The 21,132-nt window shown below is 40.9% G+C and overlaps 2 protein-coding genes across 3 annotated transcripts in view; one reads left to right on the top strand and one right to left on the bottom strand.

Annotated features, from left to right (window-relative positions):
* Positions 1-9,467, bottom strand: part of trappc12 (trafficking protein particle complex subunit 12) — a 42,026-nt gene extending 32,559 nt beyond the window's left edge. The window contains exons 1-3 of one of the 2 annotated variants that reach the window (XM_054796000.1): positions 9,412-9,467; positions 7,661-8,993; positions 7,185-7,301 (exon numbers count right to left, since the gene is read on the bottom strand). In XM_054796000.1, coding sequence (XP_054651975.1) covers positions 7,185-7,301; positions 7,661-8,947 — 1,404 coding nt within the window. In that variant the 5' untranslated portion in view covers positions 8,948-8,993; positions 9,412-9,467. The other variant, XM_054796001.1, reaches the window with a different exon arrangement.
* A 127-nt stretch (positions 9,468-9,594) lies between these two features.
* eipr1 (EARP complex and GARP complex interacting protein 1) overlaps positions 9,595-21,132 on the top strand; it is a 71,641-nt gene continuing 60,103 nt past the window's right edge. The window contains exons 1-2 of the mRNA XM_054796048.1: positions 9,595-9,770; positions 10,423-10,506. Of these exons, the coding sequence (XP_054652023.1) occupies positions 9,729-9,770; positions 10,423-10,506 (126 nt within the window). The 5' untranslated portion in view covers positions 9,595-9,728. The remainder of the gene's footprint in view (positions 9,771-10,422; positions 10,507-21,132) is intronic.

Below are 21,132 nucleotides of genomic sequence, written 5' to 3'. Positions count from 1 at the left end.
AGTTTGCCATGTGAACATAGTCTAGTGACACTTAATACAGGTACTGAACTTGAGAAGATGGATAGATTAGTATTATTGGCACATTATCCACTCCAGTCACTTTCCACTAGTCTATGTTGTATGATACATTAAACAATACATTTACATAATAAATAATATTTAACAAGCTTTGTTTTTTTTATTCTAACCTATCTAATCTAATAATAGCACTCTTATTGCAAATGTTGATCTGAAATGGGAGGAGAATGTCAATGTGAAAACAGCAGGAAGGTTGGAGGGCAAGCCGTGTCAAAAATAGACGTTTTTATGGGTGTCTCAATTACTCACCATTCGTGAGTGGTCTAGGCACGTCTTTAGACAGATCAATTATCAATAAACCATATTGGATTGTCGTATGTACTGTCATACGTATGACCATAGTGACAGTTGTTTTATTTTTTTAGTGTTTCTCAATTTCAAATTTCACTTTCGAGTTTATTTTTTCCACTTCAACTTAAAAGTCTGTGTTTGGCGTGGAGTGGGATGTTTGAGGGGAGGGGCCAAGAGCGTATACAATATATATATATATATATATATATATATATATATATATATATATATATATATATATATATATATATATATATAGACACACACACACACACACACACAGGTATATATACTGTACACTCCTGATCAAAATCTTTTGGCTTGGATTTTGGGCTTTATAGCCTGTGGTCTTAAACTTTTGATCAGCTGATAAACAGCCTATTTAAGTGTAATTGTTGTTTTCAATAAATTACTTTTTCAAAATGCTTTTTGTCTCACTCCTCCTTCTTGTTTTTGCATGTTGTAGCTCTACTTAAAACCTCATTAAGATCCACCCCTGTGGGGTCCCAGTGCTCACAATTCTCGCACATCCAGCTCAAGAATTGTGAGCACTGGGACCCCACAGGGGTGTGTGCTGAGTCCACTCCTCTACACGCTCTTCACCTACGATTGCGTGGCCTCCCAGAACAACACCAGCATCATTAAATTTGCGGATGACACTACAGTCATCGGACTGATCACTGGTGGTGTTGAAACATCATACAGAAGAGAGGTGGCGGACCTCATAGCTTGGTGTCGTGATAACAATCTCCTTCTCAATACAGATAAGACTAAAGAGATGATCATTGACCCAAGAACAAGGGAAAAGGAGCCGCATAGACCCCTGTTTATTGATGAGACTGAGGTGGAGAGGGTGAAAACCTTCAAGTTCCTTGGCACACACATCAGCGAGGACCTCACCTGGTCTCACAACACCCAACAAATTATGAAGAAGTCCCAAAGGAGACTGTACTTCCTGAGAAGACTGAGGAAATTTGGCATGCCCACCACAATCCTGAGTTGCTTCTACAGATGCACTATCGAAAGTGTCCTTACCGCCTCCATCACTGTTTGGTACGGTAACTGTACAACACGTGATAGGAAGGCACTCCAGCGGGTGATCAAGACCTCACAGAACATTGTTGGGGCAGCCCTCCCCTCACTGCAAGACATTTATAAAACTAGAGTCCTACGAAGAACACACAACCTCATCAAGGACAGCACACATCCACAACACTCATTATTCACACTCCTACCGTCAGGCAGACGCTACAGGAGTTTGAAGTCCAGGACCACAAGGCTGGCAAACAGCTTTTACCCACAGGCCATCAGGCTCCTCAACGAAGCACTCGCACACGCCGCACGCAACACACGCACACACTCATAGCACTCTATTTATTTATTTATTTATTTGTATTATTTACTTGTATTAATGTCTCTTCTGTTGTTGTTGCTTAATTTATTGGTATATATGTTTATGTGTTTATGTTTCTTATGTTCTTATTCTTTCATTTGTTTTCTTTCTTTTCTTGGGAGAATGAACAGAATAAGATTTTCATTGCATGGTATAACTGCTGTTTTACTATGCACATGACAATAAAACTCTCTTGAATCTTGAATCTTGAATCTTGAAATGTGCAAAATGCAAATTCAAGCAATTTTTCAACTGGTCTTAAGATTTTGATCAGGAGTGTATATATACTGTATACACACACACACACACACACTATATATATATATACACACAGTACATATATATACATATGAACACAAAGCATCTGGAAAGTGACGTGCATGTGCAAAAGGACAACATCACTTGCATTTCCGTGTGTTTACGGAAGTAAAGATTGCTGCAGTGTGTGCTCTAGTGATGTGTGATACCACTGATTTAATTTCCCAGATGATACTGGGTAAAATTCAAGCTGGTATCGGCAATACAGATCCGACACTATTTGCAAATTCACCTTATGTGTCTGGTAAATTTTAAGAAGTAGTGTACGATATTTTAGATCATAGCATAAAGAATAGAAGACACCATAGTAATTTATTGATATATTTTAAACCCTGAAGTATACTGAGGTAGTGGGGTGATTTTAAATTTAGCCAAGCTAAAGCTATTTGCCTGTGTTTTCCTAATGGTAAGTCCGCCCCTGTGCCAGAGCCTGCTAATCTACTTTGTTAATGCGCATGCATGTGCTCCTAGCCCTCGCTTCAAACCTCGCCCACTCCACAACAAAGCATAAGTCCTAAGTGAAAATGAAAAATAAACTGAAACTGAAAGTTGAAACTGAAAAGCAATGACACTGAAAAAAGGTGGCGATGAAGGGTAAAAAAACTGAAGACTGACACTGAAAAACACATAATAAAAATATCCTAAAAAAGTATGTGTTGTATTGTTTTAATGTCTGTGTTCTATTTTTCAATGAGACATTTTTCAGTGCCAATACTTGTGTTCGTGTTGACTAGAATTATACCATAGAATTACTGTAGACTTACACAATGGTTGCACTGTTACCTGAATTTTGCACAGACAGGTTGCCTGGCAACCTTATCAAGCCAGCCGCCACCCTTCCACTCTAGAGCGCACATACACACCCTTGATTGACACGAGCTTGAGCCAGTTAAATGCTAACACATAGTCTGACACACTCATCCAGTGAGGACAGAGTAACACCCCTGCGTGGGTGGGACTCAAGCGTAGTATAACCAGGTAGGCACTTCCTAGTTCAAGATTTCCTGCTTCCTACTTTGAGAGGAGAGGACAGGCATGCTGTACTTTGTGACATCTTCCAGACAATTTTATCACTAAAAGATTGAAAAGACAGAAAAGTGTGTCCGCCTGATCTATTCTTGGGAAAAACAAACTAGGACGTTTCACTTGTTTTTCTACAATGCCAAAATGTAATGGCAGTGTCCAGACTCTGTAGATGCTTATTTAAAAAAAATATATGGCTACAACTAGCACAAAAAAAGAAGTGAAAACTACTATTATACATGACTCACCACTGGCTTGCCAGTGTTACTGAGGGTAGAGACGACAGCTGTGCAAAAAGGTTACGATAATGGTAAGTAAAGGTTAGAGCAATGATATCTAAGTCAGATCTAGCAGCTGGGTTGTTACAGCAATTATGAGAAGGGTGTGGGGTGTCTCTCTGCCCCAAGGTGGTCTGTTGCACTGGGACAAAAGTAGTTGCATCAGGAAAAGAAAAAGGAAGATTACATAGGAGAAGAGTAGGATGGGAGGAGATTAAGGTGACTTCTAATGAGAGAGACAGATGAAGTCAGCCCAGGTGAGTATGCAACCACACACTCATTCTGCTGACCACAACACAGATAGAGGTCACCAGGAAGACAAGGGCAGACAAAGGGAAGGTCAGACAAATTCTATGAATTAATTTTGATTTAATTGATACATATAAAGTAAATCTATTCTTGCCCATTGAGTATTGCAATTTTCATATAATCACTGACCAGTAAAAAACATGTATCTCCAAATGGTGTTAGTTTTTTGTTTTTATCTAAAACAAAACAAAAACAAAAGGTCCTTTGGATATTTGGAGGTAAATACTTTTGTATGAACAATGTTCTCTGTGGGACTTCAAAACACCGTAACCTGTTTTACCCTTTACCTCACAACAGTTCCATCAAGCATGTGCATATGATATTTTAATTACATCCTCTAATGCTCTTATGAGATTGGATAAATTTGATGTCGTCTTAAAATGACATACAGTAGGATCAGCCCAGTTATGCTTGTTAGTGCCGCCAGATAAGCCAATAACAACAACAACAAAATACATAAAGCCAATAAACCTTGTTTCCTTATGGCTCTAGGGACATTAATCTTATAGTTTCAACCTCTGATTAGAGAATAACTCAGTGGTATTCAAAAGCCAGAGCTGGGCGATATTGCATGTGTACAGACGCCAGCTCATTGTTATAATTGCTTTTACACCTTACTAATGGCAGCACAATGGGCACAATGGGTCTGCTGATTCTTCAGACACACACACACACACACACACACACACACACACACACACACACACACGCGCATTCTTACATTGCTTGTCATTTCTTGACATCTCTGCTGCGGGCCTATGCTACCTTTCTGGCTCATTGTCTTGCTCCATTATTTTGCCCCTAGCTTCCAGCATCCACCCACACCAGTTGGCAGACAGTGACTGACACACATACATGCCTGCACACACATTTACCTACACATTGTAATATAGGGTAGTGTTTGTGTGTGTGTGTGTGTGTGTGTGTGTGTGTCTGTAAGAGAGAGAGGCTGTATGTCCCAGTCCAGAAGGCCTGTGAAATATGCACAGCAGTCCCATGCATAATACATGAACACAGCAGGAGAAAAGAACTTGCGAGCCAAGTAGATTTCCACCTCTCTGTCGTCCTCCTTCACCCCTTCCTTTCTCTGTTGTGCTTACTGCTTTCTTCCTGCTCACATATGTTTTAAATAACTGTCTCTCAGAGTCATTAGCAGGTTAGACAATATGACGGAGGAAACGAATGATGGTTAGGGAGTTGAACACAAAGTCAAAGGAAAGGCATGTAGCGCACCGTAAATTGCAGGCTACTGAGCGCACCTGAATGTAAGCCGCACCCACCAAATTTTAACAGATTTTATTTTTTTATATACATGTCGTCCCTTAGTTCAAATAGCTCCCTCACTATATCATGGGTTTAAAAAAAATAATTAATTAATAAATGATCGCTGTTTTGTGGTTGACTATGGCCTTTTATTAGTCAACAAATATTGAAAGACACGTTATACTGTATGTGGCATTCTGGTCACCAGGCATCAATAATGTTATGAGACATGACGTTAGATTACATTACCTTTCACAGTGCATGGAGACTGGCTACTGAGCCAGCAGCGCCAAGCAGACGTGCCATGGCTGAGATCGAATGGAAAAAAAGGTTCTCCTCTCATTCTGTGTAGAAGTGGTAAGTTTTTGGCGTCTTTGCCCTTCTTCCCTAGCCCGTTTGAAGCACTTTAAGTTCAGAATAAGTAATTTGGAGAGGCTAGCTAGCTTGGTAGCTTGCTATGCTAGAGGCGGCCGTCATGTCCCTGCAGTGACCCCATAGCCTGCGCAATGTGATGTAAACAAAGGATAACAGGAGTGTAAAAGTGACTATTGGGGTGTTATTTCTTGTTTACAGGGCTCTAATAATGTTAAAACTCGTATTTACAAAGTCAAAAACAGGTTTTCTATGCTCTAACTACAAAAATACTAAGTTCTTAAATATTGAATCCTACATTGCCATCCACTTATTTGGTCCACTTATCGTGATTGGGTCTGGAACCAATTGACTGTCATAATTGAAGGGCGCACTTGTTTATAAGCCGCAGTTGTCCATCTTGTAACATGGGGTATTTACAACAGAAAGACACACTATAAACCGTGCAGTCGTATCTAACTCAGTGTTTCCAGCATCACTCGTTAGCTCCTATGAGTGAGGAGCTTTTATCATCGGAGTTTAACAGCTGCTGTGGTGCAAGCAGAAGCTATTGTAATTCTACACTTGATCAAACTTACTTAAAATGTGTCAGATCAAAAAACGATCGCTGCATAAGACTTCAAAATGCGCGTCCACTTGGCTACTCCAATTCAGTACTTCCTGAATCTGCACTCTAAGCATGATGGGAATTGTAGTACAATGACGTCAGCGGCCTTCGCCAACCAGTCGCTGTCACGTGACCAGAAGTGAACTTTGCGGACAAGCCAACGTAATCTGAATACTCTGACTGGCATGACTCACCCCAGTCGACATTTTCCTGATATTGTGTTGTCTTATACTCCAAAATGCCTCGCAGAAGTAAATCCACTTCGTCGGAAGTCTAGGCAAGCCGTGAAGAGGCTTATGCACATGCGTTCTTTCTTTTTCTATAGTTTGGTGTGTCACGTGATTCCGTATGTATGTCTGTTGTCTGTTTACAGCGCCACACGTAGGTATGCCTTGTGTAATACATCGTTTTCACCCAGTGATCTGTTCCCGTCTGGATGCAACTATTTACTAATCCGGCACAGTGTGGATGAGAATTCTTTTCAACCCGCTTACAAAAAAAAAACGAACGTTTCCGTGTGGACAGGGAATAAGCCGCAGGGTTCAAAGCGTGTGAAAAAAAGTAGTGGCTTATAGTCTGGAATTTCCTGTATTTTCGGAGAAGAAAAAAGGACAAATGTAACGTGAAGATGAATGCTATTTTGTTATTTTCATTCAGCTGAAGCCTAAGAAGCCACGGTTTCAGCTGTAATTAATGAGTGGTCAAGCAGAGGGTCAACAGGTAAAACCACAAGGTATTACGCTGTAGTAACCTATTGATGGTGTACACTAACTTCATGAAGTTAGTGTACCTGCGCTGCTGTGTTGCTGCACTGCACATCAGCAGTAATAAAATAAAATAAACAGCCAAGCATATATTTTAACCTTCCTTATCCTGTCTCGCTTAAGCCCGAACTATTAGCTACACCAGAAAATATACAAGTAAAGTGAAACACATTTGTCGGGAAATATCGTCACTGGTGTACTGGTCCTCAATTTCTTGGCATATATACTGTATATATAGATAAAAAAATAAGATAATGTATAGAGTAATTACATTTTTGTATTAAACTGGGGAATAATTATTCCCCAAGTAAATTTCCCCGCTGTGGGATAAATAAAGTACATACAAATTATTAAGATTTGCTGACAATTTCAACAATTTGGAAGATTACATAGCATGTTTTGTCACTGGTATCCAAAATAACACATTTATTACCACTCTACATGCGAACACGAGTCATGAACAAAAAGTAGAATGTTGAATAACTTACAATAAGCTGTTGTAGACCAACAAAGGACTGTTCCACAGAGCTGGCTGTGAGAACTTGACGCTTTACTGCCGCCTGCTCCCCCAAAAATCGAAGCATTAAATCTTTGACAGCATCACCCTGTGACAAAACAGAAAAAAAATATTGTTATTGTTACCTTTTTGTCTGTAAATGTATGTTTTCAAAAGGGAGCTTTAGTGCACGTTTAACCCGAGTATGTTGATGCAGTTACTGTATACTGTCAGGCCAGGTAGCGTTGGTCTGTTCCACTCAGCAATTACAGTAGAAAGCTTGACAATTCAACATTACTCCACGGATGATGCTATATAGCTGTAGAAGTTATTTTCTACATACTATAACTTTCTTTTAATCATAGTGGCAGTAGCTTCCCCATAAGTGGTTTAGGAGTTTGTTGTGAGTTGGCTTAACTTTTTTTTTTTTTAACAAAAAACAATTTCCCTGTAAATTGTGCATCCTACCTGGAGGTTGTCAAACTTGAGACCAGGCATGGTGAGTCTGTTGCTCTCTACATATACTGGGCTATACTGCTGGGTGGCCGCAGAGATCAGTGCCTTCCTGGTCTCCTCAGATGGCAGCCATGCATCATGGCGTCTGTCCACCTCGCTCAGGCACAGCGCTGTTGCAAATGCATCGTCACTTCCTGAGAACACAGCCTGGAGTTGGTTGAAGGGCTGCGGCTGAGTGGCCGGAGCTGAGGCCAGGGGTTGACTTGGAGCTGGGGCTGTTAGGGCCGAAGGAAGTTGAGACTTGGCTATGAACTCAGTAGGGACGGACCCTTGTACTGAATTTGCAGTGGGAACACTAGGAGTGAAGGAAGAGGAGGAGGTGGAAGAAACCTGGTGCTCGGGGGTAGTGGCTATGGGTGATTTAGGCGGGCCTGTAGGAATCTCTGCATTGGGGTTAGATACTGAAATGAAGGAGGAGGGGGCCATGAAGGAATCAAAAAAGTCAGAGGCTGGATTAGTCTGTCCATTGTCAGTAAAGAACTTGCTGAGGCTGGGGCTGGGTTGGCATACAAGCGGAGTGGTCAACTTGCTGGGGGTCACTGCCTCATCAGTGCCCCCACTGCTCCCCATACTGAAGCTGGGGGACTTGATAAGGGTGGGCTGGAAGCCATCGGGTATCAATGTATTTGGCTGTTTACCTTGGCTGAATATGGTGCACACTGGCACGGGTTCGTCTTTGAGACTTGTCCCTTTTTCTAAAGCTGGTTCCTCAGATTGAGGACTTGATGGACTCTGGCTGTCAGGGTGAGATGAAATACACGATGTGGGTGGCTCTTGGATGTTTGTCTCCTCTTTCCCTTTCAGCTCAGAATCTTCATTCTGCTGCACAGGTAACACTTTAATCTCAGTAGTAATCTGTAAAGAGTTGGCTTGTTCATCAGTGTCACACTGTGTATTTCCATAATTTTCTTCATTTAGGCCACCATCCAGAAATGAGTCCATGGGAGCGATATCATCCTCCTCACTGTTATTAGGTGAATCAGAGATCATGACGCTCTCCATCATCTGGTCATTGAGCTTGTCCATTAGGCTTTCTGAGGGAGAAGCACTGCTGTCTCCCTGGGGTGTTGCAAACTCTCCACCCAGGTCAACACTCTCTACCTGTGGCAGGACATAATCTTTGGTAGGTGCCTGCCTGGTTGGCTCTGGAAAGTCTTGAGATGGAGCCTCTCGGGTGACATCTTCCACTGTGATGTCCAAGGTGACTGGCCGCTGCGCTGGAGCCTCCTCACTATCCATTTTCACTGTTCCTCAAATGTTACACACTATTACATAGAATACCCCCCTGTAAAATGTTGTGAAAAAGCGTAAGTGCGTATAATAATAAGCAATAAAATCCTCCACTGTATCACACTGTACAGTAGATATATTAATTACGAAATGTACCATGCTACATAAGTATGGTAACAACAACAAATCAAGTCAAGTCAAGTCAAGTCAAGTCAATATGTACTAATTATGTAAGTACTGTGGCAATAACCAATTCTTTTTTTCTCGAGAAAGCGATTTGGAAAATGCATTTGTTGTCTTGTTATTTTTAGCGATGCTAACGCTGGCTTTAGCTACTACAAACACGGCTGCTCGCCAGTGGCAATTACATGCTTAAAATAGCATTACGGAGTTAGAACTGCGTCGAATAAGGTTATTTATCCAAGTTTGTAATGAAAGAAGGCAACTGTTGAAACACAAATACAACCCCTTACCTCCTCACAGCAGCCTGACAGATACAACTCTAATGCGCACGCGCGATTCCTCCTCCGGATACACGGAAGTAGAAAGTATGGCATGTCGGAGCTGCCAAACCTAACACTCACGACTGTTATGGTATTCCTGGTTGAAGTTACGTTCGATTTAAAGTGTATATAACGTTGAATAAGCACACTTACGCAATCTCTTTGCAGACTTGAGTGGTACAAATTTGCAATCGCGGAAGTTGCTGGATGTATCCTCGCCGCAGAATAGTGTACATTGTAGTTGTGGTAGAGTATTACTAATCTAACAAAACAGCTGATCAGTTAAAATGGAAGACGACGCGCCTGTAATTTATGGTCTTGAATTTCAGGTATGTATTTCTTCTGAACGGCAAAGGAGGTCCTTCCTACTAAGAGCCATCATTCTGTTTAATACACATATGCGCAAAATGCAGACAGCAGTGTAGTATTTGTACATAAATGTATTTGTGTATATATCGTGTATACGTGTGTGCAAGGTTATGAGTGTTGCGTACTAATGCTTATAAAAGTCTTGTACATTTGTGCACTATGTATGCATGTGTTCTTTATAGATATGCCTTCTGAGCACTGTTTCTTTTTAACATTTGCACATTTCAACCCTGCGCAAATTACTCATTTACTCACTGCTCATTTTTTGATTGCACATTATTGATACTCTACATCGTGTACATAGGGGGCTGTGTTTTGTTTTTATTTGTATTGTATATATTTTAATTAAATATATGGTTTTCTTGTGACTTAACATGTTGTTTTCTTATTTTGTTCTTATTTGTAATATTCAGTCTGTAAATGTGGTTACTGTAGCAAAGTCATTTCCTGATGAAAACCTGGATTATAGTCTTTTATGCCTTAGATTATTTGGCTTTTGATGCACTGTATTCCGTTTGCTGTCCTGTTATTTGCAGCCTACTGCATATTGTATTTGTGTTGTACAAGTGTTTTGATATACAGTCAACTGCAACCTTTGTGTCGTTATTGCAGGCCCGAGCATTAACTGCCCAGACAGCTGAAACTGATGCTATTCGTTTCCTTGTGGGCACACAGTCTCTGAGGTTCGACAACCAGGTAAAACACGTGTGTTAAGTTGTATTTGAGACTGTCAGATACTATAGGTGTTCTTTTAACAATACATCCACAGTTGAGGTTTAGGCTTTTAGGTTGTGTTGAACCACAGTGGTTCACGCCAAGGGGTGGGTTTTTTCACCCTTATTTACCTAAATAATCAAACTCAAATATGATTATGATTACATCTCTCAGTGTGATGGAATGCAATCCTACATCACTGGAAAGAACAACTACATAATGAAGTGGTGCATTAAACGGTCTCACTAACTTGCAGAATTAAGATTGGGCATCATTAGCTTTGAAAGGGCAATGCTTGTTACAGCTCTAATGTACTGTAGGATCTCATTAGATTCTGCAGGTGTACCTAATGAGGTGTCTGCTTAGTAAACTGTATGTACTGCTAGGTATGCAATGCTGACCCATTGCTAACGTCAGACATTAAACTTGCGATTCCTGTTTGGCTACACATTACACTTTTACTAAACCAAACATTATAAGAAGAATACCACCGGCGAGCATATTTTACCAATAACGGTCTAAAAGAACAGATCATTATCCATGTTTGTCACAATATGAAGTTAAACTTTGTAAAAAAAAAAAATTTGTCTGGCCTGAATAAAAAGAATGGTGTTTGTGGCCCTCACTCGCCGCAGTCTTGTATACACTAGAGTCCCTGAATGTAGAGAGTTACGACAACTGAGATTACGCCGCCATGTTGGGGCCAATTCAAGCGTGCACAGTACGACAATGCATGTAAATTGCAATGTGTCTGCACAAAAGGGACGGGCGGGTTGACCACATCAATCAGTCAACCACGTACAGTAACAGATCCAAGTATGGCCAGGGAACCTCATTTCGCGTGGCACCTCATTTCGCGCACTTAAAAATACACAAGATGGGGAAAATTCAGGCATGACCAAATTTCTATGTGGGGTTTAATAAATCTGATCTACACGAGGATTACCTTCTCAAAATCATGCAAAATGTCTGTTTTATAATTATTTATAGATCTATATTTTCTAATGTGTAATGTGGTATATTTTTGCCATCTTTTGTTAAAACATTGAGATTTTATAAGAGTCAAAATATTACCATGTTCACCTCATGATACTAGGATGAAAATAAATGACAGAGATATAAAAGCCCCAATATTTAAAATTCACAACACCAAATACAACACATGCGACCAAACACTCTGAATTGACCTACCTCGCACAGCTTTGAAGACGAGTTCGGCTTCCAGCCCAAACGGTTGATTTTACTCTCCCAAATTGTCCGTCTGTTGATATCTGAAGGGAATCTGTACAGCCTGAAACCCTTGTCGTGTCTATTTGTGCATCTAAATGCACAACAATCCAACATTTTTGATGAATAGACAACAATACGGCCATGAATACTATTGTATTCTGTTGTATAAAGGCGAACGCAAACGCAAATTTGGCCCCAAGATGGCTCCAGGAGTCACGTGACCGTATTTTTTTGACTCGTCATGTCGTAACTCTCTCTATGAAGGGACTCTAGTATACACACACACACACAAACGCAGTCTCAGAGAAGTGACAGACAATTTAGAATCATTATGTGGTAACGATAGGTTATGCATTCAATTATTATTAACATTTGCAGCTAAACTTTGCCAAATCTGTATCATTATCTGACAACAAACTTAAATACTGCATGTGTGTGTGTGTGTGTGTGTGTTAGGGCGGACGTGGCTTGCAATGTCGGAGCAGGAAGAGCTCGGCTTTACAATGCTTGCAGCACACTCAAATATTTGTGCCCCGATGCAATAATTAACTAAGGCAGACAGCACTTTAACTACATTTATTTAACTGTTACTGCATTATTATATTATTACTATAATAATAGTATATACTATATTTTACTATTTTTCTAACATTTTGAAATGCATCCTACAGTCATACCCAGAGTTATATTTGGCATTCAGTCATATAACTAAATATGATGTGAATATTTATTTAAGATTTAAGATTAAACTACAAATAATATATTCTTTAAACATAGTTTTAGCTGTTGATGTAATGAAGAATGGTGAATAACATTGATGAAATACAGGTCAGGTATCATTTAGTTTAGGTTAGGGCTTAAGGATATGGTTTATTTTGAGATATGTGGTATACTGCAGAAAGTAATGGCACTATACAGTATGTTGAGGTTTCGTCTTTATTTAAGATATCAGAAATACATTTATTGTTATGATTTACAGCTTCACAAAAGTTGTGTTAATTCAGTAGGATCTTTGAACCTGTGTGACAAAAGGCCATGTCTGTGACATTTTACACAACACCCACAAATTCAATAACAATACAAGTGGCACGTTCCCATCTAATAATGATACTAGCTGTATTGTTATCATACGATTTGCACTGATGCAATGAACGTCTACGTCACTGCAAAATACAATCAGAGTTGTATTTTTTGGTGCAGCTCTGTCCTTGTCCTGAGGTTGTGGGTAGGAAGTGTTTATTTTAATACGTATATTTATATATTACTTTAAAATGCAGTCGTCTCGTCACTTCATGGTTCGAATTTTGTGGCTTCACTCTATCATGTTTTTCAGAAATTTAGTAATTAATAAATCATGCTGTTTTGTGGTGGAATACGACCAATTATTAGTAAAAATATGCATATTGAAGCAGATTTTACTTTTGCTTTTGTCTAAATTAAGCATTTTCAAGTATCAAAATGGCTGAATTAAAGTGCAAATATAAAGCATTCAAAAGATTTACATTCAAATACGTTAAAGATATGTAGTATTATACACTCGTCACTCGGTGTCAGCACTGTAATTTTACTGTAACGTCTGGTGAGACACACAAACACCAGACTTGATCTCCGGAACAACAGGTTTTTTTTTAAATTATCTCACAACAAGCACAATAATCGCTAATACAAATCCCAATAAAAACAGGCTACTGTTGCGGCCATAACCCACTGCAAGTTGAAACTCAAATCTGAAGCCTTAATGTCACTTTCTGTCCACCCGCCGTTCGGGTCCCTTGGGGAACACATTTGCAGCAACACACATGAGCACAAGTTTTATTTATGTCTTAAATGGCTTATTTACTCTTGTTATGTTGTTACTATATTGGGTAATACGAGTGTAATGGTGACTATAGGGGTGTTATTTCATGTCTGGAGGGCTCTAATAATGTTAAAACCATATTTAGAAGGTCATAAAAAGGTTTTCTACTCTCTAACTACAAAAAACATTCTATTTATGAATAAGGAATGCTACTTTGCGGAAATTCACATATCACAGTCGGTTATGGAACCAATTAACCGCGATAAACGAGGGATTACAGTAGTAGACTTTTAGGTGTGATTTCACTTCTACTGTATACTTGTCTCAGCCTTTTCACACCAGTTGGGACTACAGGTGTAGTAGCTCTGTCAGTTTGGCATTCATATTCCAGTAACCAGACCTCAGTTATTTTTCTTACACAGAATTGTTGCATGCCCGCCCATTTTGTGTTTGAAACAAAGGTTTCCAGTAAATATGTGCATTCTATTGTATGTATATTTGTGTGTGTCATCTTGTAGAGGTCATTACAGAGACAGATGAGCGAAACAGTTGGCGCTAAACGTGGGGAGAAATAATTAGCTCTCTGAGAAACAGAGGAATGATGGAGAGAGAGAGAGAGAGAGAGAAATTGTCCGCCTCGAGAAAAATGAGCCTCTTTTCTGGCAGACTTGAACGTGAAAATGGTCTGGCACCAAATACAAATCTACTTCATTCCAAGTCTTGTGTAGCAAGTCAATAATGCCGCTTGTTGGAAGTGGTGACAATATGCACTTGATCTGTGTCATTTCTAGACTTGACACCCATCCGATTGGCATTGATTGTCCGATAATTAGCATAAATATGTAATAGGTGAAATCTGTTATCATACTACTGAAGAAGTTCAGGGTTTCCCCTAGGCTTTTTTGAAGCTGTGGTGGTGGTCTGCATTGGAGTGCAGACTGCCGTCGCTGTGTCGTGCTGCTGCTGCGTCTACAATGATTATTTTTTTAACTATGACAAAACAGTCAGGAGATCGGGAAACCCTGGGTTCGAATCTCCGTTGGGCATCTCTGTGTGGGGTTTGCATGTTCTCCCCGTGCGTGCGTGGGTTTTCTCCGGGTACTCTGGTTTCCTCCCACATTCCAAAAACATGCATGTTAGCTTAATTGGCGGGTTTGTGTGCCCGAGTGATCCTAGGAGCTATGTTGTCTGGGGCTATATGCCCCTGGTAGGGTCTCCCAAGGCAAACAGGTCCCAGGTGACAGGCCAGACCAAGAGTGGTTCAGAAGACCTTTATGAATAAACACAAGAAGAGAGGGGCTGCACCTCGCCCAGACATGGGATACCAGGGCCTCACCCTGGAGCCAGGCCTGGGGGAGGGGCTCGCAGGCGAGCGCCTGGTGAGCCGGGCCCAGCCCGACCAAGCCACAGGGGGATTCCCCCCCGTAGACCCACCTCTTGCGAGGGCAAGCAAAAGGGCCCGGTGCATTGTGCCTTGGGTGGCGGTCGAGGGCGGGCGCCTGTGCGACCTGGTCTTCGGCGGCCAAAGGTTAATTGGAGACTTTCAATTGTCCATAGTTATGAATGTGAGTGTGGTTGTTTGTCTATATGTGCCCTGCGATTGACTGGCGACCAGCCCAGGGTGTACCCCGCCCCTCAGATGGGATACGCTCCTGCATACCCCGGGGCAAGAAGCATAGTAAATGCATGCACAACAAAACATGATGGAAGTGGAACATATGTATGTAAAATAAATAACAAAAAAATAACAGAATTATTTCAAAATAAATAAATAAAATGCAGTTCTTAATGCAGTCTACGGTGGCTCATCCTGTGACTCGTGCCACAAAATAAATATTTTCTTACGATCAAAAAACAAAGCAAAAATAAATAAATGCAGTTACTGGCTCAACCAGTGCCTGAAAAAAGGTCACAACATCAATAATAATTTAAAAATGTATGTTATGTTATTTCATAGAGTGATGAATGTGCAGGTCCCAACTTGTCCACAAGCGTTTTGGAATTTTTGGATTGCGTATTTGCTGAGTTTTTGTTGATTTGTTAAATTTTCTTACATCACAAAGTTTCACTTCCGCTTCCGGGTCATGTGATTGTTGTCAGCAACTGTTGCTTGATCAGTGGAGAGTAAACAGTTTATACGTTTTAAGATGCAAGGTCTAGTGTCAATATGTGTTTGTTTACACCACAAGCGATTAAACGATGACATTTGCGACTTATTAGGTTATGATATTCACGTTCGAAAATGTACCTAAATAGTGTAATGTGCTTACACATTTGTTGGATAGCCGCAAAGCCACGTGAAATACACACTAAATCCACATGCTACGGGATGCAAAACTCTAAGACGGCGCACCCCTTGTCACACCGGCGCCGCTTGTTGCTAGCGAGGGATATGCCGAGACGGTTAAGTTGCCAACTTTTGGCAACACAGCTCATGCCCATGGTTTCAGCACGTTGTTGCCGAGTTCCAACTACGAGGAAGAACACAGGACGTGACTAAGTATTTCCACATAGTGGCAGCGCTGGACCTCCACTTTCTCTCATACCATAGGCGGTATGACGGAAGATTTTAGCGGTTTTGAAACAGTGAGTTTTTCATACCGTGGTATACCTTGAAACAGGTAACCAGCCTATGCCTAAATGGAGATTGAGTTGAAAGTTTTACTGCATTATCTGCAGTGTACCATGCAAATGCAGACATGGTTTCAGAACTTGTGAGTCTGTCTCTCAGATTAATGTAAAGCCACAAACACATGTGGATTCTCATAAATATCAGTTTTTGCAGGATGTTTTATTCATGGGACCAATTCTTTTTTGTAAGTTTGCAGGCTCAGTTCAGCTGAGTTTGAACTAACAGTGAGAAAAATGTTTTTTCGATTGGCATTTTAGCCCCAAGAGCTCCTTCTGTATCCATAAGCCTTCTGGCCTCTCCACCTCCCATTAAGCATAATGCAGGATGGAAATGTCTCTCTTAACTCGCAGAGCACCTCTCAAATCCCTCTGAGACCAATAGCTGGAATGACAGATCGGTGTGTGTGTCGGCATGGCATTTAAGGCTGCTAACGAGATAAAGTGCCCAAGCTTGGCACCTCTCACCCGCACACTACTCCTCAGTACCGCTTACTGTCATCTGTGCGGCTAAAGAGCTTTAGCACACAGGCCCCTGAAGTGGGGTCCAAGCCAGCTTGGTTTTATCCCTCTCTTACCTCCTCTTCCCTTCTCCCTCCTCTACATCTCCCTGCCTCCATTTCAACACATAATTAAAAGCGCTGGGCCGAGTGCCCAAGTGGTTCAAAGTTATGAGTCACTCCCCAGGCCTGCAAAAGTGAGGCATAAATCACCTGGGGGGAGGAGGGAGGTTGGAGCTTCTTTCCCCTCACACCTGGGTTTATTCAGGAGGACCCTATTACCAGGCCCTCCAATTACCCTGTCCCGTCAGCCTGAATTTATTTGTACCACTCCCCCACCACCATTAAATTATAACTTTGCTTAATAATTTTTTGCTTGGTGCAGTCCAACCCAAGGTTAATAGCTGCCTAGCTGACTTTGAGGTGGCTGAGGGACACTGCCGCTCCAATGCTTTTTCTCCTCCTCCTCTTCCTCATGCCAGTTTCTTTAATCCTCTTGTTCAGCCTGCAAATTGCAAACTGGCAATAGGAGTGAGAGAAGGAGTTACTGTCCAGGGCACCCCCATTAACAGTCCTCTGAGATGCTGAAAGTGTCTGGGGATACTGCTTTCAGTTGTTTGATCAAACCTTGAGACCCTGCTGTTTTACTGCATTGTGGGCCCTGAACTGAATTCAACAGAGGGCTCTCACTGAACAGTTTTCCATATAATGAAAATGCTCCAGTAAAAGGCGTAAGGCCTAAGGCTGGCTGAAATAAAAGTTTACCTTGTTAACTGAAGTTGCCTTTAAAAACTTTGGAAGGCGCTTGAATGTTTTTAACAGTTAGGCAAGGCCTAAGCAATACAACGGGTCAAGGATCTGACATCTAACTTGCACCAATATTAATAGTTGAAGAGTATCATCCCTTGTAAATCTTTACGGGCCCAGTTCACCATTTATTTAACTACTGTAGTGTACAAGTGTAGTCCAGGACCCAGATATACACCTAACAACATAACTATAGAAACCTGACAACAGTGCCTCTGCTTGACACCCCAATGTAAGAGTGGTAAGAGTTTTTTGTTTGAGAAACACAAACTGCATTGTTCAGTGATCTGTAATGTCTTCAAAAATGCCATCTCAGCAGTTCGAAGATGCAATAGCCTCTGATTTTTCACAAAACATAAACGTGATAGTCAGGTCCTGTTGTGAGCAGCCTGTTCGAACATTTTGAACAGCATCATGTTATTAATTAGCTCTTCAGCTAGTAGACATCTTGCTTCAAAACTAAATCAGATATCCTGCAGTGTGAACTACCAGTACGAGTTTGCAGTGCAATGGATTTGCATTACAGCTGAGATGTTACGGCTGGCGCAAGCCAGTAGATGGAGCCCAATGCAGAGAGGGCAGAACACGCGAATGTGAATGAAAGTTTTAATACAAAAACAGCTCTCTACCAGAGCAAGATAAGCATAGAAAAAGACAATGCAAAGTACAACCGAAATAGCCGGGCAAAGCCACACAAAAAACAAGAACAAAAAGCGCTGCTTAAAAGCCAAGCAGGAGAAAATGCTAACTAATGCTAGGAACAGAAAACGCTTCTGGAAAAAACAAATAGGGGAGAAAGCTGCTGGAATACACCAAGCAGAACTGGTACTCACGGACTGCCAAGGTAGCAAATGACTACTGATGGGTCCAAAGACACAGATGCGCCGATGCGTGCGCCGAGCTCCCAGGGCAAACCCCGTGTCGGTGCGCGTACCGCTTTGAGGTAGTCACGTGACCAATGCCGGAACTGTGTCGACACGGCAGTTGCGCGCCAAACTGTGTTTATAAGGAAGCGCATCTGTCAATAGGATGGAAGCGCAAAAGGAGCATCGTGTTATTGACGCGTTCATTGCTTGGCGAATATTGCGGTCAAAGATGGAGGACCTCCATGGAAAATGTACATTTTCTGCCGTGTGGGATCATTTTGACCTTCTGCCGGAAAATAAGGTATTTATATCGATCTCCTCATTTTACCCACTTCTTGTCATATTTTCCAAATATTCTGTTCTAGTGAAATTATTGTCAAAATAACTTAGTTTATTATTCATATTATTTTTTTGCAGGTGAACTGTCGCATTTGTGCTGCAGTTTCTATGCACACCAGCATCTTCTGTGCCTTGCGAACGCATATTCTCCAAAGCAGGAGAAAAAGCATCAAAGAAACTAAATAGACTGAATTACAAAACACTGGAGAAACTTATTTTTTTGAATAAAAATCTTTCAACAATGAGTCCATTGTCATTCACAGCACTTTCACTGAGGTTTTGACATTATGACAGATGTTCACTTAATTTACCAACTGTGTCTCAAATATCAAAGAGGATTTTTAATTAAATTACATATATGGAACAAGAAAATGTGAATGCAAATACGTAAATGACGGTATTGGATACAATAGGTCATCATATCAGTGTCAGTTGAGTCTGTCAACTATGTTTCCTGCAGTCCACCAAGTCCACCAGGTGTCAGTATTCAGCAACACAGTGTCAATACAGTGTCACTGTGTCGAAACAATACGTGATGCTTCGTCTACCCATTACTACAAATGACCAGAAGGTACAATATATGAAGAAGGCACAGCACACGAGGGGCGTTGAGCAGAGAGCGGGTGCAGTCCAAGGTAGCGATCTGTCAACGAGTGAGTCAGCATGGCTTAAGAAGGCCTGATGACTAATTGCTCTCAGGTGTGCACAGGTGGCAGCACCAGCAGTGCGCTGCAAAAGACAACAGGCAGGCGGCAGCAGAGCAGCACAAGCAGAACATGACATGAGAACCACTATTTATCCAAGGAGGGTATACACATAGGCTGTGACGCCATCATTGCTGAAATAATTGTGTCTGGAAACTTGTCCTTAATTGCCTCCACGACAACAGTTAGTATGCAGAAAAAGGCTTCTTCCCATACTAACATTCCCACGCCATTCTTCCAAAATAGCGACATGCTTGGGAAAGTTGTCCCACCAGAGGTCCGATTGGGTCTTGTCCCAAATCGATACATACATACATACATACATACATACATACATACATACATACTTTATTAATCTCCAAGAGAAATTCACAAAGTTTTTTGGCGGGGGTGTCGTAGCCGTAGAGAGCAAAACAGCTGCAGCGTCCTTCGAAGCATCTTTGTTTACTCTTATACACACAAAAAGTCATTTCAGCATGCTTGAAAGCAGCAACGTTGCACTAAATTATACTTATCTAATGTGGAAATAACAGCACATAATTGTTACGTCTTCTGTCAGCAACAAGCCAAAAGCTCCGTCTTCGCCATCCACACAAATATGCTAAAGCCGGAGTATTAAAAAATCTTCACCCTGGCCGGAGTTTTTCCAAAAGGTCAGTTTTTAAGTACAAAAACCTCAGTATGCGTGTGGATGAGAGGCCAAAACGCATAGAAGGGAAAAAGGAGAAAGAGATAGAACCAACACAACAACTGCATTAAAATGATTACAAAGAGGAACCTACTTTTAATTGGGAATGAGTGAATGGAACTATAAACTGCAGCTGTTGTGTGGCGAGAGGCACACAACGCTCTTTCTTACACTGGCACCGCGACTGTCATGGTTGGCTTTGTGTGCCCTGCATCTTTATTATTGTAATAGAACACACACTTCAGCCATTTGTGTACACGTGGGACTGCTTGTCTCATAGGATAATTGTGTATTCTTATCTCATGTATTCCTATTTCTGATCATTTTGTATTTGCATTGCTTTAAACATGGGAATATTCCAGAACACATTGTGAAGAGGCGCCATTTTACTGCTGATGTGGTAGATAATTTTATTGACTCTTAAGTGTCACTCCTGCAGACTTTTTACCCTCGTCTTGTGAGTTTCTTGTGGATGGGTTTGACAGTAAACTACAAATAGTTCTCACTGCAGTGGATCAAATCCAATCCCACCCTAAAGAGCTGAAATAATCGAGCAATTAAAAAGAAAATGCCAAGCCGTTGAAAGGAAATGGAAGAATAGGAAATTTGAAATTGACGTCCGATTTGTTTAAACATCACCAAAACACCGACAACAAAGCAATTCAAGATGCAAGTCGGGCACATTTCTCCAAACTAATCAATAATTGCAATAATCCCCAAATTATTTTTTCCACAAACAACCAATTACTTCCAAAAAAAAGTCCGAATGTGAGACGTTTGAGGCTCACTTCAACAGTAAAATAAAAAGGTAAGCTTTTAGTCCATCGCAGCTCTTAATATGACTTAATATAACCGAATTCTCGTTTTTATATGAGGAAGCCCTGGACAGTTTTGTTGTTTTTTTTTTCAAGCTAAGCTAATGGAGAAAGCTACCAACCTGCCTTTTAGATCCAATCCCAAGCCATGTTTTAAAAAATGTTTGGGACTTTTTGACTGAGCATGTCCTAAAAATTATTATATCATTTTTATTATTATTATTGTTTTTTTT

Source organism: Dunckerocampus dactyliophorus, chromosome 13 (genome assembly GCF_027744805.1).
Source record: "Dunckerocampus dactyliophorus isolate RoL2022-P2 chromosome 13, RoL_Ddac_1.1, whole genome shotgun sequence".
Classification (NCBI taxonomy): domain Eukaryota; kingdom Metazoa; phylum Chordata; class Actinopteri; order Syngnathiformes; family Syngnathidae; genus Dunckerocampus; species Dunckerocampus dactyliophorus.
Note: the sequence above shows the minus strand (reverse complement) of the source record. Positions and strands in the feature narration are given on the sequence as shown.